General features: G+C 43.2%; 1 protein-coding gene across 7 annotated transcripts in view; it reads left to right on the forward strand.

The window, feature by feature from the left end:
• The window catches only part of BIRC6 (baculoviral IAP repeat containing 6), a 597,017-nt gene that overhangs the window by 405,277 nt on the left and 179,235 nt on the right, over positions 1-12,505 (forward strand). For all 7 annotated transcript variants that reach the window (XM_077486418.1, XM_077486420.1, XM_077486423.1 and 4 more), the window contains exons 62-63: positions 3,935-4,235; positions 11,479-11,696. In XM_077486418.1, coding sequence (XP_077342544.1) covers positions 3,935-4,235; positions 11,479-11,696 — 519 coding nt within the window. The remainder of the gene's footprint in view (positions 1-3,934; positions 4,236-11,478; positions 11,697-12,505) is intronic.

The following is a 12,505-nucleotide window of genomic DNA, read 5'->3' on the forward strand; positions in this document are numbered from 1 at the left end:
AAAAAAATAACTAACCAACCAGCGTCACCTGTAACAGTTATATGGTGATCACTGGTGAAAGGGTTAACTAGGGGGCAATCAGGGGGCTTTATGCGGTAGTATATGGGGGTCCCTGGCGCTATAAAAAGCTGCGGCGAACCTAAATACCTACCTGCCTAACTAGCGTCACCTGTGACACTAATACGGCGATCAGAAAAATGATCGCTTATTAGGCTGGGTTCACACTGGAGCGATGCGGAAACGCCGCGAATCCGCAGCGGGTTCCCGCATCGCATGCCTCCCGGCGGCAGTTCACACTGCCCTATGCGAACTGCTGGGAGTGTCAGTGAAATGTTACTGACACCCCCAGATCAGTTCGCATATCGCAGTGCGATCTGCAAACTCGGATCGCATGGTGTGAACACCCATGCGATCCGATTCTGCTGCGGGCCAAAAAAAGGGTCCCGTGCGAATTTGCGGCGGGTGCGGCGGGTGTGGCGGGTGCGGCGAATGGCTGAACTCGAATCGCACAGAGATCGGATGTGATTTGCACTGCAGTGCGGTGCGAATCACATTCGTTCTCATAAACCGCTGCAATGTGAACCCAGCCTTAGTGACACTGGCGACGGGGGGTGATCACGGGGTTAAACCTTTATTGGGGGGGGTTAGGGGGGCACATTAGAACTAAAGGGGGCTAACTCTAACTGCCCTAACAGTTATTACAGTCACAAATGACACCAATGCAAAAAAAAAAAAAAAAAATGACATTGGTGTCACTGTGACTGGGGGGCAGGGGTAATTGGGGGGGTGATCGGGGGGTAAAGGGCGGGTGTGAGTGTGCCTGGCATGTTCTACTGTGTGTGTAGAGTGTTGGTGCAACTCACCGATCCGCTCTCCTCCGTGTCGGAACGAAAAATACCGACACGGAGGAGAGAATACATCACTTCCTCTCCTGTGTTTACATTACAGGAGAGGAAGTGATGTCACCGGGGATTTCCATTCGTCGAGAGCGATCGCGAGGGGGTGGCCATGAATGAATGGCCGCCCCCTCATCCCGGATCGCTCTCGACGGAATGCCGACCGCCGCAGGCACCGGGGGGGGGCCCGATCGGGCCCCCCACCCGCGGGCAGGCAGGGACTTATATATACGCCCATATGCCTGCCCGTGCCATTCTGCCGACGTATATCGTCGTGCGGCGGTCGGCAAGTGGTTAAAGGAGGATGGTAATGGGAATAGAGTCGTGAATTTCTCCTCTCTTCCTCTCAAAAGCAAGATAGTCACAGGTATGAGGGATATAGATTAGGGTAATGTAGTTCACATTAAGCTATAGGAAAGGGAAGGAGGAAAACGTGTCATGCCCCCCCCCCCCCTTTTTTTTTCACAATTTGAGGCTGGGTTCACACCGCTGCGGGGGGAGAACCGGATGTGATTCGCACAGCAAATCACATCCGATCTCCGTAGCACTGCGAGTTCAGCCATACAGATAGTATGGCTGAACTCGCAGCTGTCCCGCAGCAAACTCGCACAGGACCCTTTTTTGGGTCCGCAACGGAATCGGATCGCATGGGGGTTCACACCATGCGATCCGATTCCTGTGCGAGTCGGCAGATCGCACTGCGATATGCCGACGGATCTGGGGGTGTCATTAACATAACATTGACACCCCCAGCCGTCCGCATAGGGCAGTGTGAACTGCCGGCGGGAGGTGAGCGATGCGGGAAAACGCCGCGGATTCGCGGCGTTCCCGCATCGCAATAGTGTGAACCTAGCCTGAAGGAGGATAGTAATGGGGCCGCAGAAAGATGGGAATTCCCCCCCCCCCCCCCCCAAAGTAAGGCTAAATAGACACGGGAAAGAGGGGGGGTATATATTTGTTTCTCACATAAAGATGTATGTGTGTTTGTTTTTTAGGGGAATGGGTCTGCTCCCATGCTTCTTTTTTCTTGTTTATTTATTGTTATTAAGATGGCCAAGGAGAATTAAGAGTATATGCTGCTGTATAGATTAATTTCTGTATTTAAGTGCATTTTGGAAGATCGATCCATTCGTGTACCTATATGTATTTTTTATGAATTCATGAGTGCGTTGAGAATTTTTCGCATTGTTATGAATTGTTTTGCCAAGTATGTAAGATTTTTTGTTATCTGTAGAAACTTAAAAAGACAATTTAAAATAAGTAAACACAGGAACCTCAATCCCAGAGATTACACTGTACCCTGCATTCCTACAATCAGGTATTGACCAGAACTTGGCCATAAGTGCCCTTAAAAAAAATTCTCTTCCTTATCCATTCTTTTTCAAAGCCCTATGGCTTCACTCTTCAAGCTGCATCTTGTATTAAGCTCCCGTTGCAGCACCATGTGCTTCCTGGGGATCTCAACTTTGTTCTCTCTGCCCAGTAACCACTCTTTAAACCTATCGGATATACCCCCCCTAGAGCAGTGATTCTTAACCTTTTTTTGAGCCTCTGATGAAAACTATGGACCACCCTCCCCAAAAATATTCTTATAAACACAACTTTGTGCCTGTAATGAAAATAAATGTACTTTGATTTGATTGAAATTCAATTGAGAATATATGTGTATGTATGCATGTATGTATAAAAAAAGTATGTATGTGTGTGTATATATATATATATATATATATATATATATATATATATATTAAATGTATATTAAAAAAATATACATTTTTAAATAAAAATATGTATATAGATTTAAAAATGTGTGTTTGTGTATATTTACACACACACACACACACACACACACACACACACACACACCCACACACCAATAATGGAGTGGCACAAGATGGCGGTTTAGCAATAAATTGATTATACAAATTTAAATGGTAAATATGGGCCACAACGAGTCAAGAGATGCTTAGCAGTCAGCACTATGAACAGTGGCAGGGTGAATTTTCTTTCATTTCTTGTCTGACCTCCATGGCCCCTTGGTTAAAGAGGTATGGCCAAAGCTCTTATTTCTGCTCTCCTGTGACCCAGATTCAGCCAAATAGTGGGCTAAAGTCCGCTTCCGGTTTATGTTAAGTCTAGGCTCTACGGGATCCTGACAATGTTGGGATCTACCCAGATGACTGACCAGCAGCTAACTCAACCTCTGTGTGCTGCTGAGAGCCTGAGCCAGCTGCTCCCACCCCCTCCACAGTCCACTGCTAGAGGGGCAGAGCAGAGAGCTGATGACTGATAGTCACCTGCTCTCTGCTCACTAAAGACAGGGAACTGAGAAGTCAGCGGTCTTCGATCAGTTAGTTCATGGTATAGCAGCAGGGGACAGATGCAGCATTAGATCAATGCTGCATCCAGTCCCCTTGTTGGAACAAATATAGCTTAGAGGGGAGATCACTATACTAGGATTGCATAGTTAGTACAGCGAGCTTCTCACATGCTTCTCAATTATTTTTTTCGTACAGTCCGCTGAGTTGAATAAAAAAACTACCTGTGTTTACCAGGCTTAATGGGGGATTTGTTTGGCTCAGTAGTGAGTTGATGTATTTTTTGAATGCAGGTTTACATTTCTAAAGTGCTGTTTTATAAACTATTCTAGATGGTTTATTTAGCATTAGCTTTTGTAACAATTATATGAAATTATTTTGTGGTTTGCTTTATGAGCTCCTATCAGCATGAAATAAACTTTCAAAGCGTGTATGTAGCATTTTATAATCCCAGATTGGAAAATTCACTTTCACCAAAATACTTAGGGCCCATTTACACCAGCAGCACACATTACCATGCAGTTGCCGGTGTATGCTATGAAGATTTCATTTTTTTTTTTTTCTTCACATTCTGTGAACACGCTCTCGACACCTGGCATGTCAAACAGTTCAATTGCAACAGTAACTTCTTATGAGGTTGCATTTGTTCTGCTAACCCTGCTTGTCTATTTACCATAACACTTTGAAAATTATAAAGTATACAATTTTTTTTTTTTATAGGTGAGTACTCCTGTTGTACCTTCCACAACACAGGAAAAGCCAAAGGACAGCGATCAGTTTGAATGGGTTACTATTGAACAATCTGGAGAGTTGGTTTATGAAGCTCCAGAAACTATTGCTTCAGAGCCTCCCCCTATCAAGTCTGCTGTGCAAACAATGTCCCCCATTCCTGCTCACTCCTTGGCTGCATTTGGTCTTTTTCTTCGTCTCCCAGGGTATGCTGAGGTTTTGCTCAAGGAGAGGAAACATGCACAATGCCTACTCCGCCTGGTACTGGGAGTTACAGATGATGGAGAAGGAAGTGAGTATCATTTTATGATCTCAGCACTCGCTGTAATACACATACAAGTAGAGTCCAGATGTACTCATTTTATCAGAGTTGTAATTTTATAGCCACACTATTAACCAACGGTTAAAAAGTCACATGCTGTGTTTATGAGCAATTGTTTTTTTTTGTTTTTTTTTTTTTACAAATAACCTCAGTAGACCCACCCAAATGTACACAGTGCAGCAAACACAAGAGTCTTCCCCCCTCTCCTCTCTTCCCCCCCCCTCTCCTCTCTTCCCCCCCCTCTCCTCTCTTCCCCCCTCTCCTCTCTGCCCCCCTCTCCTCTCTGCCCCCCTCTCCCCTCTGCCCCCTCTCCCCTCTGCCCCCCTCTCCCCTCTGCCCCCCTCTCCCCTCTGCCCCCCTCTCCCCTCTGCCCCCCTCTCCCCTCTGCCCCCCTCTCCCCCCCTCTCCCCTCTGCCCCCCTCTCCCCTCTGCCTCGCGCAATCTCTCTCCTCCCCTTGCAGGCAACAGCGTTTCTGGATTGGAAATGGTCAGAGATTGTTTCACTTTCAAAGCGCTTATAAAGGAGAACTCAGGTTACCACATTTACACACGGTTATAAGCATTAGGCGTTTCAAATGTCGGTAAACTGCCGTCCTGAATGTGGTTTATCTGCTTTTAAAAAAAATGCTTCTAACCTCAGTTGCTTATGAACTACTATCAACGACTGAGTGTACATGTACACTTAGGATAACATTGAGGAGTGTTCAGGGGCTGCTGGAAAAAAATGCCGTTGAGCAGCTGCAGTGTATATGAGGCCTTAGACATTGCGTTCAACATTGCTAAAGTAGGGAAATGTTTCTAATGCAATACACAATGTAGAGTGTACGCTTTTTTGTTTGTAGCCAGTAAAGTATGACCAACACTGCTCTCTAGAAGACTTTAGCATATGTTCAGAGTCACATAAAAAAGGGTTTAGTGAAGTCCATTGTGATGCTTTATAGCATCCCAAATTGGCAAACCATGGGTAAAAAATTAAACACGACTAAGGTTATAATCCTATCATGCACAAATGCTTTTAAGACCATTATATTAAAGAAAATCTGTATTTGACAATGATTTACTCTTCTGTACATGCGGTTAACTGATGTCTGCTTCCAAACTGTCTCCAGTAAGGGGAGTCACTTCACCCCTGGAGAGGATCCTTATCCTGTCAATTGATATGTAATCCTACTACAGTTCAAGAGTGGTTCCAAAGAAGCTCAGTAACTCATAACTACCACACTGCACGTTACACAATTATGCAAAAAAAAATGCAGAAGATTGGTTGCATGGATACATTTTAACAAATGTTTACAGTGTTACTAAACCCACAACAGCAAATCAACTTTGGTACTGCTTCATCTGTGACCTAGTCTCTGAAAGCTTTTTGTGAGTAAAACTATGGTTGTAGCAGATAAAAAAAAAAAAAAAAAAAAAATTATATATATATATATATATATATATATTTATATTTATATTAATCTTCCAGCACTGAGCTCTGCATTGTGACACTTATGGTTCTGTATCCGCTTCAGAGAAAAGTCTTCAAGTTCAAATCAGTGTCAAGACCACTGGTGCAATTCAGACTGACTACTAAATTGGCCCTACAGGCTTAAACAAGTACCTGGCAGGTACATAAATTTGCCAGGGCCAAGCAATGAGATTGGTGTTTTCACACTGGACACTTGAAACTTATTGTGCTCCATCCCCATCCACTGTAATTGTGACTGATCAATAAATTTAAGGCATTGGACTAGTCACCCATTGGGTATGCCTTCCTTTTGATTGACAGCGCATGGCAGTAGACAGGTCCAAAGCTGCTATACAGTTCTGTATTGGTTTTCGAATCTGCCTGATGTCATCCACAGTCAAACTAGTCTATATTGCCCATCAGACTCTGCCTACCCAGAGACAAGTCATTCCCAACTATGGGCTATTGCTAAATTTGAGTGAAATTGGCAGTATTCCCAGGCCCTTTTTTTTAATTTAGCATTTTAGCTGCATTGGGCAAGTGATAGAGCCCTGTGCAGTAGGCTTTCATATACATGTCACTTTGAGCACAGACGTGCCCCACTCTGAGTTCTGGCATACCTGTGTCCACCAGTATGCTAATCTGCAAACTGATGCTGAATCTTTAAGAATCATCTGTTGCTCTCCTGGCAACAAGTTCCCAAAGTGGCAGTAGTTGGAACTACCCGAATTTGGTGCACACATCAATGATGTAAGCAAAACTAACGCAAATGCTGAATTTAGTACAGGAATTTGTAATAGAAGCTGCAAGCAGAAAAGCAAAGTGTTTTTTTTTGTTTGTTTTTTTACTGAAATTCACAGAACTAGGGTTTGGAGGGTTATTGTGGTATGTGAACATCCCTCTTTTAACACTCACTTATAGTACCATCAACACATCAGTCTACTGTTTTAGATACAGAGCACATTTTTTTAGTGCCGTGGTATAACTCAGTGTGACCCAATCTCTTCACATACAACCAGAGAATTTAAACTGACTTGAACCGTGTTGGTTTTTCCACAGTTGAATTTGAGGTTTTGACCAGAATGTGGCTTTGGGTACTGGGCTTCTCTATGACCGTTTTTTTTACAAGCATTTTTTTCAGTTGGACAATCTGTTTGGTCTCAAACAGTTCACTTAGTAAGTGAACCTGAGCAAATTACTTCACGGTTAAAGCAGGTGTCCATTTTTTTTTTTTTTATGATCATCCGGTGGGGCGGGGGGATTGTCTCCCCGGCTATCGCTCCCCTATGCTGATATTTTCCCCCTCGTGTGGGAAAGCATCTCTTTTTGAAATAGGGGGTGGAGCTGTAGGCAAGATGGGGGGCGGGGCCGAACGGCGTCTGCGTTTGATGTCAGGTGCACGTGGAAGCAAGTTTTTTTTTTTTTTAAAGCGGTTCTTCACCCTAAAGGAGAAGTTCCGCTAATCTGATCCCTCCCCCCCTCCGGTGCCACAATCGGCACCTTTCAGGGGGGGGGGTGCAGTTACCAGTTATCTGCACCCACTTCCGGGCAGACCCCCGCGGACGCCCCGAAATTCCTTCTGGTAGTGCCTCTGCTTTGTGCATCAGGCTATGAGCAGAAGGGGGACAAGGAACACCTCAAAGGGTTCTAAAGGATCAATTGTTTTACGACAACCTAAATCCTTGTTTAAGAAAATGTCATCCTCCTCTGAGAGTGATGCGGCCGGTCAGAGTGGGCCATCAGGGGGGACTGGTGTTGCAGCAGCACTGGACACTTTAGCCCCTATATTTATTACTCAAGAGTTTTTTTTTTTTTCTTCTACCATTTTAAGTTTGGAACAGAAGATTGATGTTATGGTCGCTTTCCATAGTGGGTCCAAACGTAGCAGATCCCCCATCCAGTGCTCAGGACCCTCATACTGAGGAGCAGGGCATCAGGAAGTTCTTCCAAAGGATCACAAAAACGCTGATATTTCCTCTTCCGAGAATCCTAATATGGAGCGAGCAGTCTCACAAGAGAGACTTTTGGTACACTCCCTTACTAAGTTGGTCCTCTCAACTTTTTTTGCTGCCTATAATGCAGTCTATTGAAGAGCCCACCTCTGGTTTGGGATCACTAAAGCCTTCCCAATCTAGGAATGCCTTTCCTATCCATGTCTAAAAAGCTGATGTATTCTGAATGGGAACACCCAGATAAGCATTTTTTTTCTCTACTTTTAGTAGATCAATCAGTCACCGGTCTAAACCAGAGTTTAATCTCAGCCGTAAGCTACCTGGAATTCTTAGGCTGGATTCTCAACCTAGAAAAATCCTCCTTAAAACCATCAAGGAGATTACAGTACTTGGGGCTGATCATAGATACAGTTCAAAAGAAGGTATTCTTACCCCAGGCAAGAATCATAAAGGAACTGATTCAACTTGTCAAAACATAGAGAAATCCTTCCATTCGGCTGTGCATGAAATTGTTAGGAAAGATGCGGGCGACCGAAGCTGTTCCTTATGTGCAGTTTCAGTCAAGACTGCTGCAAAACACCATTTTGTCGGCCTGGAACGAGAAAGTCCAGCCTTTGGACTTTCCAGTACGCTTATCCCCCAAGGTGCTTCAGAGCCTCATTTGGTTGATATCCAGCAACCTTCAACGGGGAAATCCTTTCTACCAGTATCCTGGAAAGTGGTAACAATGGATGCCAGTCTTCTAGGCTGGGGAGCAGTCCTGAAAAAAGCATCTGTCCAGGGGAAAGTGGTCCAAGTCAAAAAGGACCTTGCCCATCAATATTCTAGAGATTCGGGCAGTATGTCTGGCCCTGGAGGCCTAGACGCTCAGACTACTGTGCCCTACATCAATCACGAAGGTGGCACGAGAAATCGTGCAGCCCAAAAAGAGGTGAATCATGTTCAAGCTTGGGCAAAAAACAACATTCCTTCCCTATCAGCGATTTTCATTCCAGCGATATAAAATTGGCAGGTGGACTACTTGAGTCACCAACAATTGTTTCCGGGAGAATGGCCCCTTCGCCCCGACATCTTTCTGTCGATATTTTAAAGATGGGTTGTTCTGGACGTTGATCTGTTTGCGTCCAGATTCAACAATAAGGTCGACAACTTTGTGTCAAGGACGAGGGATCCGCTGGCATGTGGAACAGACTCCTTGGCCTTTCCATGGGATCAGTTTTCACTGATATATGCGTTTCCTCTGGTTCTGCTGATTCCACGCAACAGAAAGTGGCGTTTCTGTTGGCTCAGAAGGTCTTGGTTTGCCGAGATCATAAAGATTGCAGTAGGGGACCCTTGGACCCTGTCATTGTGGCAGACTTTCTTGCACAAGGTCCGGTATTCCATCCTGCCTTACATTTAACGGTTGGGCAATTGAAACCCACATTCTGAAGGACTGTGGGTTGTCTCCTTTAGTAGTGTCTACTTTGGTTAATGCTAGGAAGCTGCCCTCCGGAGTCTTATACTATAGAGTCTGGAAGGCATATGTTTCCTGGTGTGGATCCAGGGGTCGGCACCCCAGGAAGTATGTCATGGGTAGGATCCTTGAATTCCTGCAAATGGGATTGGAAATGAAGCTGGCGTTGAGTACGATCAAGGTCTTGGCCTTATCAGTATTCTTTAGTATCAATATTCTTTCAGTATCCTTATCAGGCCTCTTTCTTCTCGCTCTCTGGTTTGTAGCTTTATTCAGGGGGTAACACAGATTAATCCTCCCATCAGGGCACCCCTGAATCCTTGGTATTTGAATTTAGTCTTGTCGGCTTTACAAAAACAGCCTTTTTGAGCCTATACTTGAAATACCCTTGATTCTTTTGACAATTAAAAACATAATTATTTTTGGTTGCCACATCCTCTGCCAGAAGGGTATTGAATTGTTGGCTCTGTCTTGTAAAGAGCCATAGTTGATTATGCATAAGGATAAAGGTGGTATTGCAGCCTCATCCTGAATTCCTACTAAAGGTAGTGACAGGTTTTCATTTAAACCAGGATATTGTTCTGCCTGCCTTTTTCCCCAGAGTCTCAATCTAGGGAAGAGAAGTCACTACATTCCGTTGATGTAGTGAGAGCAGTTAAGGTCTATTTAAAGGAGACCGCTCAGATTCTCAAAACAGATGTTTTGTTTATACTGCCAGAAGGTACGAATTGAGGACAGACAGCATCAAAATCTACTCTTGCCAAATCGATTTGTCAAGTGATAGTTCAAGCTTATGATCTAAGGAAGAAAATTCCTCCTTTTCATGTTAAAGCGCACTCCACCAGGGCTGTTAAATCACCAGGCCTCCATGGCTCAGATCTACAAGGCCGCAACTTGGTTTTCAGTCCATACATTTACCATATTCTATCAAATCGATGTAAAAGGTCATGAGGATATTGCCTTTGGGTGTAGTGTACTGCAGGCTGCAGTATCAGTCCTCTAGTCTCTTAATGCCCTACCTTTTTTTGTTGTGTCGACCTTCAGTTGCCATCGTTATGGGACATCCCACATAGTAGCTGCTATGGCTCTGTGTCCCCTGATGTATGAAAAGAAAACAGTTTTTTTTTTTAAAAAACAGCTTACCTGTAAAATCCTTTTCTTTAAAGTACATCAGGGGACACAGAGGTCCCTCCCTTCTTTGGTATACATGTATATTGCTTGGCTACAAAACTGAGGAACTCCTAGTAGTGGGAGGGATTATATAGGGAGTGCACTTCTTGTCTTGGGGCGTGCCAGTGTCCATCACCTGAAGGCAGCCTATAACCCACATAGTAACTACTATGGCTTTTCTGTTTTATGCATAGGGACAAAGTGATATTCAGACCCAGGACTTCCTTCTTTGCCTACCGTTTTTTTTCAGCCTTTTACCCCAACTAGACAATTTTTCTGTCTCAATCTGGCTCCAGATTCACGGAGAATAATTTTTCCGCCATTATCTGAATGTGGTTAAGGTTGTGAGTCTTTCAGCCACAGATTTTTCTTTCTTCTTTTTTTTTTTTTTTTTTTTTTTTTTTTTTCTTTTCAGAAAGACGGATTCCCACTTTTAATTCCACAGTTATAGTCTGAAAAAAGACACAAGTCGTTCCAGTTCAACCAATGGATAGTCCCTGTGAGAGTGCATTGGCTTCTCCATTTCCCCATGTTTGGGTGATTTGGTTAGACCATCATCCAAACCTATGATCTCAAGCATTGGTTTCATTAATTCCTACAAAGGTGGACTCCACTAGATCGGTAAATCCTGATTGGGCTTTTCAGCATCAACCAGCTGTTTCCTAAATTTGCAATGCTGACACCTCTTCTTGCCGCTCATTCTTGAAGTTCATCGGTTTTCGTTTAATGCAGATCATTGAGCTGCAGGCAGATCTCAGTTCTGTTGTTCCTTCCTAGACCTGTTTTTTGTTTGCTGTGTTGCCCACTCCTTAGCTGGACTGCTTTTGGACTTCCCGAAGGTTAAAGGCTTTTGCCTTACTAGTAGATAAAGAAAAAAAAAATATTTTATGGGGAATCCAAAAATCCTGTTTCTGGGGACTATTGAGTGACAAAGGTCACATGACTCTGTTTATGCTCATTCTCTCTGTACTGCTTTGCTGAAAAAGTAAGACATGCTATTGGTAGAAGGTCTCCTAGGCTGATGTAAAATGTTTTTGGCCTTAGTCCAATCCTCCTGTTGGCAGTATAAACTGAAGGTTAAAGAAAGCTGTGTCCGTTAATTGACTACATCTTTTTTTTTTATTTACTGTAGAAATTGTTTATTCTATGCACTAATAATTTTCTTCTTTTTTTTTTTTCCATTAGGTCACATCTTACAGTCCCCATCTGCAAATGTCCTACCAACTCTTCCATTTCATGTCCTGCGCACTTTATTCAGCTCTATGCCACTCACTACAGATGATGGTGTGCTCCTGCGACGCATGGCACTTGAAATTGGGGCATTACATCTCATTCTTGCTTGTTTATCTGCCTTAAGTCACCATGCACCCCGGATTCCCAATTCTAGCTCTAATCAGACAGAGGTACGTGGGAAACGGGAAAATTAATATTTTAAGTCAGATGAAAAAGTTTTGTTTTTACTTTTGCAATTTAGTTGTTAAAGGTTCACTGTGGTAAATCAAAGTCCGTTGCTTTTTTATATCTGTATTTGTGTAATGCCTGTGAGTATATGAATTCCATTTTTTATAGTTTTTCTCCACCTTTACATGTAAGCATTCTCAGAAAAGTGATAGCATAATAGTTGATCCCAAACAATGTAACTAACAGGGGTTAGGGGTCCTAAAATGGTACGCTTTTTATCAAATGATTTTAGCTTTTTTCCAAAAGGGGAAAAAGAAATGATGCTTTAACCACTTCAGCCCCAGAAGATTTTCCCCATTAATGACCAGGCCATTTTTTGTGATACGGCACTGCATCGCTTTAACTGACAATTGCGCAGTTGTGCGACACTGTACCCACACAATTAACGTCCTTTTTTCCTACAAATACAACTTTCTTTTGGTGGTGTTTGGTCATCTCTGTGGTTTTTATTTTTCGCTATAAACAAAAAGGAGTGTCAGTTTTGGGGAAAAAAAACCTTTTAACTTTTTGCTATAATAAATATACAAAATAAAAAACAAATTTCTTCATCAGTTTAGACCAATATGTATTCTACATATTTTTGGTTAAAAAAATCGCAGTAAGCGTATATTGATTGGTTTGCTCAAAGGTTATAGCGTCTACTAAATAGTGGGTAGATTTATGGCTTTTTTTTTCTTCTCTTTTTTTTATTTTATTTTTATTTTTTACTAGTAATGGCAGTGATCTGCAATTTTTTTTAGCGTTATGCAGG

This window comes from Lithobates pipiens, unplaced genomic scaffold, assembly GCF_037356315.1.
Source record: "Lithobates pipiens isolate NorthernLeopardFrog02 unplaced genomic scaffold, aLitPip1_a1.2 Scaffold_18, whole genome shotgun sequence".
NCBI lineage: Eukaryota > Metazoa > Chordata > Amphibia > Anura > Ranidae > Lithobates > Lithobates pipiens.